General features: G+C 46.7%; 1 protein-coding gene across 2 annotated transcripts in view; it reads left to right on the top strand.

The window, feature by feature from the left end:
• The first annotated feature begins 4,578 nt into the window (after positions 1–4,578).
• Positions 4,579–17,500, top strand: part of LOC125300161 (phosphodiesterase 4D interacting protein) — a 37,782-nt gene continuing 24,860 nt past the window's right edge. For both annotated transcript variants that reach the window (XM_048251816.1, XM_048251815.1), the window contains exons 1-16: positions 4,579–6,562; positions 7,830–7,967; positions 8,493–8,612; positions 8,902–8,988; positions 9,127–9,306; positions 9,513–9,671; positions 9,827–9,940; positions 10,151–10,288; positions 10,582–10,761; positions 10,962–11,156; positions 11,275–11,529; positions 11,720–11,786; positions 14,409–14,539; positions 14,773–14,918; positions 15,855–16,083; positions 16,406–16,574. In XM_048251816.1, the coding sequence (XP_048107773.1) occupies positions 5,312–6,562; positions 7,830–7,967; positions 8,493–8,612; positions 8,902–8,988; positions 9,127–9,306; positions 9,513–9,671; positions 9,827–9,940; positions 10,151–10,288; positions 10,582–10,761; positions 10,962–11,156; positions 11,275–11,529; positions 11,720–11,786; positions 14,409–14,539; positions 14,773–14,918; positions 15,855–16,083; positions 16,406–16,574 (3,559 nt within the window). In that variant the 5' untranslated portion in view covers positions 4,579–5,311. The remainder of the gene's footprint in view (positions 6,563–7,829; positions 7,968–8,492; positions 8,613–8,901; positions 8,989–9,126; positions 9,307–9,512; positions 9,672–9,826; positions 9,941–10,150; positions 10,289–10,581; positions 10,762–10,961; positions 11,157–11,274; positions 11,530–11,719; positions 11,787–14,408; positions 14,540–14,772; positions 14,919–15,854; positions 16,084–16,405; positions 16,575–17,500) is intronic.

Below are 17,500 nucleotides of genomic sequence, written 5' to 3'. Positions count from 1 at the left end.
TGTTCTGGCATCTGTGCTACCAGATGAAACACAATTCTGCTCCCACTCAACACTGGCATGCTTGATTTACCATAGTCAAATATGGTGTGTTTCTGTGCCCTGGGCTGCTTTCTGTGCAGGTTTGGGCCCTCAGTGGAGTCGGGTTGTAAATACTTCAGACTGAGAAACTCTTGCAAACTTCAGCCATTCTTGAGAGGCTTAATTCTAGCCAGACAAATCCAAATCAGCTGATGTCAAACAATCGGCATGTACCGTCCGTGACTTTATGGATTTATGGAGTTGATACTACTTGAGTGGAAGTGAAGTTTTTCCTTTGAATTATGGTTGCTCTGGTTTGGAGAAGAGCACTGCAGGCTCAGTGAGGGGCAGAGAGGCTGGAGCTTGCAGCTCTCGAACTGTCTTACTGAAGAGAAGGGAGAGTACGCCCCCTGCTGGAATTATCTTACATTACATTACATTTATTCATTTAGCAGACACTGTTGTCCACAGTGACTTGCATATGTCAACTATATTACAAGGGATTACACTGTCCCCAGAGCAACTACAGTTACACCCTGCCATGGAGTAGAAGAGTTCCTCTCACTGACCCACCCACACACACACACACACACACACACACACACACACACACATGACATACTGTAAAAAAGATTCCAATGTCAAAATGTCCTTGGATACTCCCACAGTTTACATAACACTTGCCACGGAGACACAGAGAACATTGAAAGCTTTTTTGTTTTGCTTGGTGTGTGTGAGTGTGTGTGTGTGTGTGTGTGTTCCCTGGTTCTTCATTCTCCCTCGTCATCTTTCCTTTCCTGTTTATTTGTGTCTCATTCTCTCCAACTGAGTCAGAGTGTACATGCACTCTCTCTGCCACGCAACAGAAATGATGACATCAAGCTGTATAGTTTTAGATGGGCTATATTCTGCATCCGAATGTAAACTCCTCTATTTTAGAACCCCAGTGTCAGACACACATGGCTATTACAGTAGATGTGAAACCATTATAATGCCAGTGCAAATGTTTAGAGGATAGAGAGAGAGAGTTAGAGAGAGAGAGAGAGAGAGAGAGACAGGGGAGGTCATATCAGAAAAAAAGAAAAAGAATGGTCAAAGGAAAGAAGAAAGAGAGACCATATATGTAATTGCTGTAAACCATGAAGTCATTGGGAGTGTGTGTGTGTGTAGAGAGAGAGTAGGTCAGCTAGCAGCCTGTATTTATATAGAGCTGAGGAGAAGAATGTGGGTCAGCGGACTTCATGGCTGTCAATTTAACCAGAGAAGGTGCACATCATACATATGCAGTAGCTGACACAAACTCAGATTACACACAATGTTGCTTAAGATGCTGGAAAAATGACTACAGCCAGTCACTGTGTCACAGTGTTTTTTAAACAAAACATTTTCACAGGAAAAAGCCTGAGAAACCTTGTGTGTTAGCAGACCGTAGTAGTTTTTGTAGAATAAGATTTTTGCTGTTTTTTAATATAGATCTCACAGAGATCTTTTGCTGTTTTAATATAGATCTCACAGAGGTACTGATAGATACGCAGAGGTACTCATACCTGCATAACTGCTCTTTCCTCAGTTTCAACTGCCAAACCACGGTGGGGACCGCAGCCACACTGAGCGTGAGATGCAGGTAGGGGGCGCTGTTCTGGCATCTGTGCTACCAGATGAAACACAATTCTGCTCCCACTCAACACTGGCATGCTTGATTTACCATAGTCAAATATGGTGTGTTTCTGTGCCCTGGGCTGCTTTCTGTGCAGGTTTGGGCCCTCAGTGGAGTCGGGTTGTAAATACTTCAGACTGAGAAACTCTTGCAAACTTCAGCCATTCTTGAGAGGCTTAATTCTAGCCAGACAAATCCAAATCAGCTGATGTCAAACAATCGGCATGTACCGTCCATTGACTTTATGGATTTATGGAGTTGATACTACTTGAGTGGAAGTGAAGTTTTTCCTTTGAATTATGGTTGCTCTGGTTTGGAGAAGAGCACTGCAGGCTCAGTGAGGGGCAGAGAGGCTGGAGCTTGCAGCTCTCGAACTGTCTTACTGAAGAGAAGGGAGAGTACGCCCCCTGCTGGAATTATCTTACATTACATTACATTTATTCATTTAGCAGACACTGTTGTCCACAGTGACTTGCATATGTCAACTATATTACAAGGGATTACACTGTCCCCAGAGCAACTACAGTTACACCCTGCCATGGAGTAGAAGAGTTCCTCTCACTGACCCACCCACACACACACACACACACGCACACACACACACACACATGACATACTGTAAAAAAGATTCCAATGTCAAAATGTCCTTGGATACTCCCACAGTTTACATAACACTTGCCACGGAGACACAGAGAACATTGAAAGCTTTTTTGTTTTGCTTGGTGTGTGTGAGTGTGTGTGTGTGTGTGTGTGTGTCCCTGGTTCCTGCGGCCTTCATTCTCCCTCGTCATCTTTCCTTTCCTGTTTATTTGTGTCTCATTCTCTCCAACTGAGTCAGAGTGTACATGCACTCTCTCTGCCACGCAACAGAAATGATGACATCAAGCTGTATAGTTTTAGATGGGCTATATTCTGCATCCGAATGTAAACTCCCTCTATTTTAGAACCCCAGTGTCAGACACACATGGCTATTACAGTAGATGTGAAACCATTATAATGCCAGTGCAAATGTTTAGAGTGATAGAGAGAGAGAGAGAGTTAGAGAGAGAGAGAGAGAGAGAGAGAGCACAGGGGAGGTCATATCAGAAACAAGAAAAAGAATGGTCAAAGGAAAGAAGAAAGAGAGACCATATATGTAATTGCTGTAAACCATGAAGTCATTGGGAGTGTGTGTGTGTGTGTGTGTGTGTGTGTGTGTGTGTGTTGGGTGTGACAGTGTTGGGTGTGTGTGTTGATTAGGATGGATGGCTTTTTGATTGTGAGGCTTTTAGAGGAGCTCTGTTATGGTGTGCTGTCCCATTAGTGTGGGCCCTCTGGGTGACAAATCTGCACTTAGACTGTGGGAGCCATCATCCCAAATGTCAATGCCACACGCACGCAAGCACAGACACACACACACATACACATACACACACACACACACACACACACACACACACACACACACACACACACACACACAAATACACACGCACACACACGCACACACACACACAAACGCACACGCACACACAACACACACACACACACACACACACACACACACACACACACACACACACACACACACACACACACACCCTTCCATGCACACGCTAACATGAAGGAGGTCTAGGGGTGTGGGTTGGGGGTTAATTAAACTACCCAGTGTTTCATCAACAGCAAGCAGTTGTGGGTGGAGGAGAGTGGCTGACTCAGGTGTTTGTTTGTCTGGCCTGAGAGAGGTTGAGAGCGGTCAGCTGCAAGATGGACTGGTGCTAATGTAAACTAAAACTCTCCATTGAGTTATCAACAGAGAATGTGAGTTAATGGAGCTCACTTTGGAATGATAAACCACAGAGCAAAGATGTATGCACCAGAAACTATGACCTCCCTCTTTCCTGTAACAATCAGGTCTTTACAGTTCATGCTTGTGAGTGTTCATTCATTCATTCATTCATTCATTCATTCATTTTTATACTTGTGTGTGTATGTCTCTCTTTCTGTGTGTGTGTGAGAGAGAGAGAGAGTGAGAGAGAGAGAGTGTGTGTGTGTTTTGTGTATGTTTTGTTCCCTATATATATATATGTAATCACAGATTTTGTTTTATGACTGTTATTTAGTCTTGATGAGTCTCCACTGTATGCTTTGGCAACACTTTCTTCACAAATTGTCATGCAATAAAGCGTTTTTGAATTTGAATTAGAGAGAGAGAGAGAGAGAGAGAGAGCATTTTCAATGTGTTTACACTTTTGGATAGTGGACCTGTTGTATATTCCTTCATTAGTCATACCCAGTGGGGGGTCTTGTATAGCCATAGGGCATTCCCATGGGAGGGAGGTTGGGAAAGCAAAGTAACAATGGAACAGGGTGGGAAAGATGGTTCAGGGGATGAGGGTGGGGGGGAGCATTGGAAGGAGAAAGAGACTGATGGTGTTGTGAGCAAATTGTAGCCTATCACTTGCCATTTAGAACTGCAACGTTCAGTCAAAAAATGACAAACCTGACAATACAGCCACGCACCATGTAGGCTTATCCATATTCACGTCGTTGAAGGATTCATGATTATCAAGAGTTCGGGCCATATTTCACTTCTGCTTGATGGCGACAGACAAAACCGATTTTCTCCTTTTCATCAGACAGTCAGCATAGTTACCTCATATTGCGCTTGACCTGTAATATGACAGGAATGCCTGGTCAACGGAAAGCGGCGGTCTGGGGGAATCCAGTAGTTAGCCGACATGTATTTATTGTATGGATGGCCACAGTTGTGGAATGAATATAAAGTTTTAAAAAAATGGCACAACTTAAATCTTATTTTGTGTAGAATATTCTATGTATTTGAAAACCGACTAAGATGAGGATTTAAAAGGCTGCGCAACCTCCCCTCTACGGTAAATGGTACATTCCCACTGCCGCTGCTCTCTCTCCGATTCTGCCACATTGCTGTTCAGGGATACACGGACAGCCTTGTGACATCGCTCTTCCCTGAGGGGAGCTGCCCTTTCCGGTCAACAGACACCGGCAGCCTGGTCAAAACAAGAATCTTTTCGTTGCGAAACGAGTTCCCGTATTTTTTGGAACGAAGATCTGAACGATGTCTTTCGCGAACCTGTCATGACGGCGTCTGTCCTGATGTGCAGTCTACAACAGGGAGGGCTGGCAAACAGCAGCAGGCGAAGAGGGAGAGGCGTGATTTTGTTTGCCAATAGGACAGGATAACCGTTGTTTGTTTGATTTCTCAAACGCGCCATTGCACTTCCGTAACTCCGTTTTCTTTATAGGCAGTGCGATAAAAATCAAGATCAAGACGGGATGCTTCTCCGAAGGGTCAGCTTTGGTGCACTTTTGTATCAGTGACAGGCCTGCATTTGTAGGAAGGAACATTTTGGCTCTCCACCTGTCGGCTCCACACAAAACAATCCGAGAAGAACAAATCACGTTCGAAGCCTAATTGCAAGATTTTCAGCTGCAAGCTACCAATAAAACATGTCAAAAACGCAAACTGATTAGTTAACCCATGGGTGGCTGACATTGAATTAATTTCAGTCACTGTCAGGATTGCTGCCTATAAGATACCTTAAAGTTCAAGTTGGGTGACCTTTCATTAACGTTTGATTGACATCATTATTATCATCATCATCATCATCAGCAGACATGTTGGACTCCAAGCTTAAGGACTCATGCCGGATTTGTGCACGGGAGCTGTGTGGTAACCATCGGCGATGGATCTTTCATCCAGCGGCCAAAATCAATCTGCAGACGCTGCTGTCACATGCCCTGGGTCGTGAAGTGACGCGGGATGGCCGTGGCGAGTTCGCTTGTGGAAAGTGTGCGTTTGTGCTGGAGCGCATGTACCGCTTTGACACAGTGATTGCCCGTGTGGAGGCACTGTCCATTGAGCGGATGCAGAAACTTCTGCTGGAGAAAGAACGTCTGCGACAGGGTGTTGGCGCTTTGTACTGGAAAAACAACACCATGGCAGTGGATCCTAGTGCTGACTGTGGGGTTAAAACTGAGGCCTTAGGAGATGGAGGAGGCGCAATGGACATCTCCACCCTGAGCGAGATGAGCTACAGCGCCCTCATTCACGAGGATCTCACCTATTCGGTGTTTGAGTCTTGGGCCGAACAGGAAAGCACGTTGGACTACAACTCCCAGCAGTCTTTGCACACACACCATCACCCTCACTCCAGGAAGTGTCGTGGCTGTACGACGCTCCGTGTGGCGGACTCCGACTACGAGGCGGTGTGCAAGTTGCCCCGCAGGTTGCGCAGCACCTCCTGTGGCCCTCCTACCCGATGCTCTGGGAGCGCGGATGAGGCAGGGGTCACCCCGGTTGCCCAGCCCGAACCCTCTCCTCCGCCGCTGAAAGAGGAGGAAGAGAAGGATGGGGGAGCGGAGAGGATGAGCCCCGCCTCGTCTGTCGAGTCCCTTGACACACTCCCTCAAGACGGAGGGCCGGCTGCTGACCAGTCCACTCGACCTCCAGAGGAGCAGGTGGTCAGAGCGGAGAGGTCCAGCTCCCCACATGAGCTGACCGCCTGCCCGCCTCACGTGAGCATGTCTGAACCAGACGCAGGTGGTGCGTGCCCGTCTGGACTCGAGTCTGGTGGCATGTATGCCACTGGACTGGACCTGGCTCTGGCTCTGGCACGGAGTTTCCAGTACCGGCCTGTGCAGAGCCAAAGAGGCAGCCGTCTACCTGTCCGGGTGAAGCCCACTCATGAAGGTCCCCACCATGGGTCACTCTGCGTTGGGGCAACAGACTGTCCACTCTCCCCCTTTCTGCTTCCAGAGGGGAGGAGCTCCAGCAGCAGACAGGGGGAGCTGCAGCATGAACTAGCTGAAATGGAGGAGCTTTGGTTGGATGAGTTCTCGTCCTGCTGGCCTTTGCACCTCCAGGAGGTATCGGAGATCCTCTATGTGTACTTGTGGCTTCGGTCTGCTCATGTCGCCCATTTTGCATTTTTTCAGGCCCTTTCTCTTCACATTCTTTGACTTTCCACCCTCTCTTGATCTCTCTTTCTCTGTTTATATCTGACTTTTACTCTCTCTTTCTTACACACACACACACACACACACACACACACACAGCTAGGCTTTTCATGCTCTTTCACTCTGTTCTTCTATTCTCTCGCCAGTCTTACCCAGTCATTTACTGAAGATGATCATAATGATAATAAGCTCCTTTAACCTCCCCCATGTAATTATGGACTGCAAGTTATATCCCAGACGACCTCAGCAAGCACTCTGAATGCTCACTCACACACACACACACACACACACAGACAACAAACCCTTCTGCTTACATCCCACTCTTAGTAACACAGCAACTGTTGTCACTAGCGACAGGACTTCCTTCCTCGGACTACCCAAAGGAGACGGAGTTGTTTCTTATGTAAATAAAGGGTGTGTTGCCATGGCTACAGATGAAACTGGCCAGCATTGTGGGACACAGAGGCCTTGTTGAAGCTGCTAAGGCAAGCCATCAGAGAGAGAGAAAGAGCCTCTTGATAGGGCAGTTAAACACACACCAGCACTGGAGCCAAAGCTCTCTGGTTTTTATAAGGAGGACGATGTAGAGACACAGAAGGGGAAAGTAGCCTCAGGGGTCAGGAAGATCCTGTTCCTCATGTCTCTCCTCTTGTCTCTCTTTTCACTTTTCCGTTCCCCCTCCACTTCTCTCTCCGGCTTGATCCATCCGTTAGGCAGGATTAGGCAGGTAATCTATCTGTATTCAGCTGAAGCTCAGTGTTCAGCAGAGTTTAATTAATCCCGCCCCAACTCCAGCTTTCTCTCATTAGTTACCCTCATATCACACACACACACACACACACACACACACACACCAGGTCGTGCATACACTGTTATTGTACTGTATTATAATGTAGCTGGCTGTATTAGCAGCATATTCTTTTGGCATAATGTCTGGTCATAGACCTTGGAATGGCCAATTGGACGTGTCTGTGTTTGTGTGTTTAGTATATTTCACTGATGTCAGGGAGCTTATCTCTGAAAACAAAAGGAAATGATATGTGTGTGCACCCTGGAAAATAGGCACTTCCTCAGGAAACCACACACACACACATATACACACAGATATGCAAAGCCCTCCTCGTATCAAAGCCTGTCGTAAACCATTATTTTCTGTGTATGTGTGTGTGTTTTGCAGAAGCTGATTGAGGAGCAGCAGACGCAGCTGGGTGACTATGAGCGTGCAGCTGGGCAGTGTGTGTGCGAGCTGCAAAAGGCCCAGGCACAGGTGCGCTCCTTGCAGGCCAACATCAGGGAGAGCGAGGCCAACAACCAGGTACACCTCACCTCCCCCGTCACACCTACACACACACACACACACACGTGGAACACACCGCACCAACATAGTGACGTTTGAAGAACATTTCATCAAATATTGCCACTATATAAAGGCTGGAAAAGGGGGACTGAGAGAAAGTGCAATAGAACATTATGTCCAATATTCCAATATGTGGTTTAATGTTCTATTCCACGTTCTCTCACGTTTTAACAGAATAACAACATCTACTACCTATACAGTTCTAGATCAGTGTCATTAGCTTGTGACAAATTCATAGCATCTTGTGGAAGAATGTAGACAAATTAACTAACCTTATTAAACACAATAGGTGGTTGAAACAGACATTAGCTAAAAACTGTAATGCACAAGAATGTGAATGTGTGATACACATTAGTGTTGTCACCAGGTCCTATAATGACTAACCAGGGAGGATCTGGATCTCTGTCAGTGTCGTGTTTCATTGTTTTGTATGGGGGTGTGTGCTCTGTGTGTGTGTGTGTGCTCTGTGTGTGTGTGGTCCAGAAACTGCAGAGGAGGCTTGCGGAGATGGAGATCGAGCTGCGTGCAGTGAGGGAGGTGGCACAGGGGCAGGAGAGCACCATCGGCACCCTGACCGACTCCCTGTCCACCACACAGGCTCAGGTGAGCTTGGCCAGGGTGGATGAAAAGGACGCAGTGTTACCATGGAACTGATTCTAGGCCAGGGTGGATGAAAAGGACGCAGTGTTATCATGTAACTGATTCTAGGCCAGGGTGGATGAAAAGGACGCAGTGTTACCATGGAACTGATTCTAGACCAGTGCAGTATTCTACAGTGTGTAATCTTTGTAACTGATTCTAGGCCAGTGCAGTATTCTACAGTGCGTAATCTTTGTAACTGATTCTAGGCCAGTGCAGTATTCTACAGTGCGTAATCTGTGTGCCCTCTTAGGTGTCGGATCTGCAGAGAGTTAACAAGGAGCAGAAGGAGATGCTGCTGGCACTGAAATCTCAGTGTCACAAGCAGCAGCGCACAAAGGTAACAACACACACACACACACACACATACAAACACAGGCTGTTTAATATGACCTGTATGAGTGATTTGATAGACTGGACTTAACTCTGAATCACTGAAGGCAGTATAAACATACACAATTTAAATTTTTGTGTGCAGGGTGATGCGCTGGCGGTGGAGGCCTCTCTGTTCTCCACTCAGCTGGAGCTGCAGGAGAGCCAGCGGGCACGAAACCACGGCCTCAGACAGGAGGAGGACCTCACCCGCGCCAACCAGCGTCTCCATGACGACTTGCAGAGGGCACTCAAACACCGACAGGACTCTGAGACACACAACCTTGTACGTTTGTGTGTGTGTGTGTGTGTGTGTGTGTGTGTGTGTGTGTGTGTGTGTGTGTGTGTGTGTGTGCGCGCGTGTCTGTGTGTGCGTGTCTGTGTGCATGTGTGTGTGTGCGTGTGTGTGTGTGCGCGCGTGTGCGTGTGTGTGTTTTGTGTGCAGGGTTTCATGGCTGTGTATGTAATGCTCCGTTTGTGTCTCTGTGTAAGGATCTGCTGAGTGCCCTTCAGAAGGCTCGCGGTGAGATCCAGCAGCTGGAGGAGGAGAGGAGGGAGAAGGAGGGAGAGAGAGAGCGAGAGGTGGAGGAGAGAGAGAAGACCATCAGGCAGCTAAGGAACTCACTGCAGCACAAGGACAAGCTGCTGGAAGTGAGTCACACACACACGTTATTTCTTACATTTAAATGCACAGTTCATTTCACACATGAACATGCTAGTTTTTGTGATACACACACACACACACACACACACACACACACACACACTCTCTCACTCGTAAACATTCACACTATGCTTGTGTACAGGACTACGGTGATCTTTTGGACAGTGCTGGACAGAGAGGCTCTGGCGAAAGGACCCGTGAGTGTGTGATCACCAAACTCAAGCAGCGCATCCAGGAGAGAGACCGAGCCCTGGAGGTACACACACACACACACACACACACACACACACCACTACACCACTACACATACAGAAACAGCACTGTCAGACACATTCAAGCCTTGGGGATTAATGCTTTTTCTTGTTCTTTGTCATTCTTTTTTTTCTTTTGCCTTTCCTCCACACTCACACCCCCCACACACACACACACACACACACACACACACACACACACACACACACTCCAGCGTGCAGTGGATGAGAAGTTTGTGTGTGTGGAGCAGAGGGAGCTGGAGGTGCGCAAGCTGCAGTTGCAGCTCAGGGAGAAGGAGAGGGACCTGGACAAGCTGCACTGCGTGTGTGCCAACAACGAGGAGACCATAACGGTACGTCAGTGCACACACACACACACACACACACACACACACACACACACACACACACACACACACACTCATACACTCATACAAATAGATTTACAGATAAACAAAACAGATTGTGAGATCAGTGCACCATAGCTACATTTAATGTGTGTGTGTGTATATGTGTGTGTGTGTGTGTGTGTGTGTGTGTGAATATATATGTGTGTGTGTGTGTGTGTGTGTGTGTGTGTGTGTGTGTGTGTGTGTGTGTGTGTGTGTGTGTGTGTGTGTGTGTGTGTGCCCGTGCGTGTATGCAGAGTCTGGAGGCCCTGCTGCGTGGGAAAGGCCTTGAGCTGGAGCAGGTGTGTGAGGCATTGCGGAGTGCTCAGTGTGTCCAGCGGGACTCTGAGGAGCGGCACACACTCGGCCTGCGCGAGAGAGACACATTCATCAGTCAGCTGCAGACTTCACTGCAGACCCACGCCAAGGAGAACGAGGTACAAACACACACTCTCGCTCCAACACTCTGCCCCTGCCTGGCTTTGGGCTCTTTAGTGTTCTTATACAAAGATATGCTATCGTATTACTTGTGTGTAAATGATGGACGTCTTTCTGCTATTTGAGTTATGGCCCCTTTGACTTTTCCTGTGCTAACTAAATTTGTGTGTGTGTGTGTGTGTGTGTGTGTGTATGGCAGACCCTGACCAACAGTTTGCTCAGTAAGCTGTCTGTGAGCCCGGCGGCTGTGGTAGAGGAGCTGAAGACCCGCTTGTCTCTGAAGGAGAAGCTGATCCAGGATCTGCTGCGCGACCGCAGCCATCAGACACAGGAGCACCAGACCCAGGTCCAGGACCTGCTCAACACCATCAGCAGCAGGGACGAGTACATCCAGGTACCAGACCTCAGAACAGATACACAAAGTACCTTTTTCCTATGACACGTGTGATACTTAATTGTTCGGACGTTGTTCTTGCTGATTCACATTTTTATAATAAAACTCAATTTCCCAGGATGCAGCTGGGCGTGTGGGTGAGGTGATGAGTGAGCAGACGGCTTGTGTGCAGGAGCTGCGCAGGCAGCTGGTGTGTGTGCAGACGCAGGAGAGCGTTGCAGACATACAGGCTCTTCAGGAGGAACTTTGCTTGGCTCTGCGCCGGGAGAGGGAGGCTCAGCAGGAGCTGTCTGCCCTCAGAGCGAGTCTTGCAGGGCAGGAACAACTCCAGGCCCAGGCTTCACTGCTGGAGGCCCAATCACAGCCTGACAAGGTCTGATCAAATTTATGTGTCTGGCTGTTAGTATGTGCATATTCCCATACACATGTGTGGTTATGTTCTTATATTACCATTATTATTTATATATATATTTATATATATATATATACCGGTATACATCCCTCCATATGTTATTGCCTTGATTAAATATTTATTATGTTTGAATACATCACTTCTTTGATAGGACCCTGACTACCAAGAGGCTGCCATGGAAATGGAGCAGACCAGCCAATCCCAGGCTGAGTTTGCAGGTGGGCATTGGAAGCGTGTGTAGTGTGGGCTTTTGGGCAGCAGGGGGTGGTGTTTTTTTCCTCTCCACACAGCAAATGAGAATTTTCTACCATCATCAAAGACCTTACATCTACAAGCAGTTTATGAATGATTTATGTGATTGGTAATTTCACGTCATTTGATTTAATCCCAAACAACTCACCTGGGCACTCTGTATGAGCTGTGTAAAGTTGGCTTGCTTTGGGGTGGCACTAACAAAGACTGTGAGAACATTTATGATCAGCTCTTTTTTAATTAAAATTTTTGGGAGATTTTGTGCAATTGTTAGAATTACATGTGTTGTCTCTGTACTAATAATGAGTAAACATTTTGTCAGTTTACATTTTAAGTTAACCTCCCTTAGCAAAGTGATAAATGCTTTATTTGTTTTGCTAAGAAAATGACTCAATGTGATTTATATAGTCTTATTTAAATTATATGTTATATGTTATCATAGTGTATTTAGCTGGTTACTTACATTGCTACATTGCATTTTCAATTAATTGTAATAATCAAATCAATGTTGATAGAATGTACAGTAAGTCCATCCGTGTTAAAGGGACCACTGCACGCCTTATTTAGGTATATGTCTGTGTGCTCTTGCATGGGCCGAATGAATCAGTGCCTCCATATAATTCAGACATGCCTCATTACTGTTGTCCAAATAACTGCTTTTGTACAAGAGAACTCCTGTGTGTCCAACTGACTGTGTGTCTGTGCTCTTTAACCGTACAATAATAAGTGCCACTGTAAGAAGCTCTGACTCAGTCAGGCAACGACTCCAGTGTTTCCCACAGAATTGAATTCCATTTGTGGTGGTTGGTTTGCAGAATTAACTTGAATACAACAGTTTTTAACAAATTGGCACAGTGTGGTTATGATGCTATCCAGATTTAAGCACAATTTAGTACAACCTGGAAAATCATTGTGTGGTGGTCAATGTTGAAATAGTGGTGGGCCGCCACAAATAAGTCAATGTATGGGAAACACTGGACTTCACCATGAAAGAACAGTGTTACCAATCAAAGCACATCATAACCACCTGATGCCCCTGCATGAGCATTTCTGTTAATGCTCCCCCTGTCTACTCTCGGTCTGATGCCCTCTCTCATAGTAGACTGGAGCTAGTGAAGCTGAAAGCTTTGTATAAGACAATCCATTCTCACAACTCAGCAGCCAGTCACAGCTAATTTGGATTCAGTTCATCTTCCATCTTCCATTCTGAGGAAGGTGTTTCCACTGCTCCATTATCAGACATACAGTATAGAGGGGTTAGTTGATCCTCAGCTGTGCCACACACTGCCCTTGAATTCAGTCAGATACACGGGACGAGATGGTGGAGGTGCTGGTAATCAACCCTTTGGGTCAATTTCATAATCACACTGAATCCAGTCCTGTCATTACATAGGCTATTGTTCCTCAACACATGTACAGGATGATGAGCTCTATACACATATATTCACATGAATGACCCTGTAAACAGAGTTGACTAAATAAAAGCTAGGTTTTCAATAAAAGGCAGACGCAGAGTCTGATTTGGACCAGACTGGTCTGCCAAGGGCTCTGCGTCCCTGCTGCCGGTTGGTTGGCTTTCTCACACGCCCTCATGTCCGAGGGGAGTGATGAGGCATTAAGCTCCGCAAATCAGGCCTGCACAGAAGAAACCTTTCACCCCCATTAAGCTGTCACATGTGTGTTGTCAAGGTGACACAATCTGCTTTAAAGCGGGCCATTTCCCCCCACGGTCCCCATAAGCCTTTCCGCAGGTGTGGGATTGTAGGGGGGCGGTGGCTGCAGTATGTTTCTGTGGCCCTGCTATAACAAATAGTATGAAAAAACTACTATGTAGTTAAAAACTTTAACTATTATGTAGTTGAAAACTATAAAGTATTAACAAACTCACAGACGGACACACACATTGACACATATGCCACAGCTGACCACCTCAATCCAGCAGTCACAATTCACACTAGACCAATACCCATCGCTCATTTACTGTTAACGCTGATGTCAGACAGAACTCTGCAGCATGTCAGTGAGCATGGCCCTTAAATATGCTAACAGAATAATGGAATAACCAACTAACTAAACAAGCATGAGGGGAATGAATTACCAGTATCATCCATATTATTTAGGAAGTAGCAGTCAAATGTTGATGTTTGGCTTCAAATAAATTCCATATCAGTCAGGTCCATCTGATGAACCTCTGATGGTTTTCTGTGTGTGCCAGCTATTTAGCAGACGTCTAGGGATCAGAAATGCCATCTTCTGGGAATGTCTCAGTCCGAGTCTGTTTATGTGGGCGTCTAGGGATCAGAAATGCCATCTTCTGGGAATGTTTCAGTCCGAGTCTGTTTATGTGGGCACTTCCTGTACTGGTGCAAAGCAAAGAGAGAAGTGCCAGTTTAAAGAGCAGTTGTCACAGGAACAGAAGCACATTTTACTGAATGGAATATTTCTCTCTTGTTTTTCTGGGCTCTTCTGGTAATGTGTAATTTGCGTTGTGTGTGTGTGTGTGTATGTGTGTGTGTGTGACTGAGAGAAGAAGAGAGGAGGAGATAAGTGTTACTGTACTAATAGTAACGCTTTGATTTGCCTCACAGAACTCTTCTCAGAGCTCGATGATGATGATGACGAGGATGAGGATGATGAAGAATTCGGCAGTGAGTTTGCTTATAGCCTCGACGATGAGGAGAACTCCAATCTAACTGCACAGAGTCTGGCAGCCATGTCGGTAAGTGTGAGAAAATGTATAAGTGCGTGAGTGAGACGGAGAGAGATATACACTCATCTATAACTTCTTTATGACTCTTTTTCTATTCTTAATTACATTTTCCAGAGACAAATTTGTCTTCCTGCACGTCTTCCTGTACACAATTACTACACATATAGCTGACCCACATACAAAAACGCACACCCCTTGGGGCAGAAATGTCTTTAACACTCCCTGTCCTGTCGGCTCACCAGGGCAGTGGAGGACTGCAGCTGTCCCAGGATGCCGCAGTGGAGGAGGTGAAGCAGCTGGTGGAGCAGAAGCGGGCGGTGGAGAGAGAGCTGACGGAGCTGCGCAGTCAGCTGGAGAAGAGCGGATACTCCTCTCTCTCTCATATGAGGTACACACACACACACACACACACACACACACTTAGGCAGCGATATACACACAGCGGATACTCCTCTCTCTCATATGAGGTACACACACACACACACACACACACACACACACTTAGGCAGCGATATACACACAGCGGATACTCCTCTCTCTCATATGAGGTACACACACAGACACACACACACACACACACACACACACACACTTAGGCAGCGATATACACACAGCGGATACTCCTCTCTCTCTCATATGAGGTACACACACAGACACACACACACACACACACACACACACACACACACACTTAGGCAGCCATATACACACAGCGGATACTCCTCTCTCTCTCATATGAGGTACACACACACACACACACACACACACACACACACACACACACACACACACTTAGGCAGCGATATACACACAGCGGATACTCCTCTCTCTCTCATATGAGGTACACACACAAACTTAGGCACCAATATACACACAGCGGATACTCCTCTCTCTCTCATATGAGGTACACACACACACATACTTAGGCAGCCATATACACACAGCGGATACTCCTCTCTCTCTCATATGAGGTACACACACACACACACACACACACTTAGGCAGCCATATACACACAGCGGATACTCCTATCTCTCATATGAGGTACACACACACACACACACACACTTAGGCAGCCACGAACACACGAAACATATAAGACACACACACACACACACAAAACATATAAGCACAGACAATTAGCACAATCAAAATACATTCCCATACACAAATAAGAACACAAGACTCCTACACACTCACCACACACACACACACACACACACACACACACACACACACACACACACACACACACATAAATATGCTTGCCAGTGTATATACAGACACACACACTGATGGTATATATGTACACTTACCCCACCAGGAGGGCACTGGCTGGCTTGCAAGCAGAGAACCAGCAGCTCCGCGCTCTGTTGCCTGGCGATGCGTCAGGTCAGACGCCAGACGATGGGGACAAGACCCCGGAGGAGCCAGTGGGCCCCCTCAAACGCTGTGCCACCACAGGCACCCAGCTGCGCTCCGCTGAGGGCAAAAGATCCTGCCCACGCCCCCAGTCTCTTGACCTTGGGGCCCTGCTGTCGCATTCCATGCAGGTAGAGTCAAAGATTTATTTGGAGGGTCCCATGTACATAAAGGTTGTTTTTTGTATTGCCATATACACCACATGTGATTTGATCAAACACCAGGATTCATTGGATAAATGCCCTGTGTGTGTGTGCGTGTGCGTGGGCGTGTGTGTGTGTGTGTGTGTGTGTGTGTGTGTGTGTGTGTGTGTGTGTGTGTGTGTGTATGTGTGTGTATGGATGTGTGCGTGCGCGTGTGTGTGTGCGCGTGTGTGTGCTCGTGTGTGTGTGTGTGTGTGTGTGTGTGTGTGTGTGTGTGTGTGTGTGTGTGTGTGTGTGTGTGTATCCATAGACTGGGAAATGGGGCATGTGTGTGGCTGAGAGCCCAGTGGAGGAGGCTCTGCGGAGTGACCTGCAGCAGGTGCAGCAGCAGAGTCAGGACCTGCATGAGAGGCTCATGGTGTCCGAGGCCACAGTGCAGGCCCAGGCCGAGCAGCTCAAGGACTACAGGGAGCTACTCAGTGAGTACACACACACACACACACGCACGCACACACACACACACACACACACACGCACCCACACACACACACACACACAGACACACGCATGAACACACACACACACGCATGAACACACACACGCACACACACACACACACACACACACACACACACACACGCATGAACACACACACACGCATGAAAGCCCACACACACACACACACACACTCTCTTTCTCTCACACACACACACACACAGACAGCCATAAGTGGCTATATTATAAGTCCTATATTATAAGTCCTACATGAAAGATTTGGAATGATCAAATACCAGGTACTAATACTATGAAGGAGTCTTTGCGTTCTCTGCTATGACCTTGTCCTGGTCACTGCAGCTGTTGTGACAAATTTAGCTACAATGCACGTTCTAAAATTAGCAACACTTTGTTCTACATGTATTGAAAAGGTTCAGTCTAGTTATGAGTCTGAAAACCCATGCATGCTGGAGTATACCTTATGGAGGAGAACATGCTAAAGAATCCTGTGACAGGATGCATAAACATGTAGTATGTGCACTTTGTATCCCATATCTAATTAAAGGTGCTCTAAGCGATGCCACGCGTTTTTTAGGCTAAAACATTTACTGTCACTGTAAAAAAATGCGATCTCTGTGGACAGCCCAGGCTCCAAAAACAACCTGGGCAAACCTAGTCCATAAAAACACAACAAACTGTTCCAGCAAATCACAGACGAGATGTGCGTTTAGGAGAGTTTCAATTGCACGGGAGGAAGGGGGGAGGATTGTATTCAATTGGGGGAGGAAGTATTAAGTATACTCTTTTGATCCCGTGAGGGAAATTTGGTCTCTGCATTTATCCCAATCCGTGAATTAGTGAAACACACTCAGCACACAGTGAACACACAGTGAGGTGAAGCACACACTAA

The sequence above is a fragment of the Alosa alosa genome, chromosome 9 (genome assembly GCF_017589495.1).
Source record: "Alosa alosa isolate M-15738 ecotype Scorff River chromosome 9, AALO_Geno_1.1, whole genome shotgun sequence".
NCBI classification, from domain to species: Eukaryota; Metazoa; Chordata; class Actinopteri; order Clupeiformes; family Clupeidae; genus Alosa; species Alosa alosa.
The sequence above is the reverse complement of the archived record's forward strand: the minus strand, read 5'-3'. Positions and strand labels throughout refer to the sequence as shown.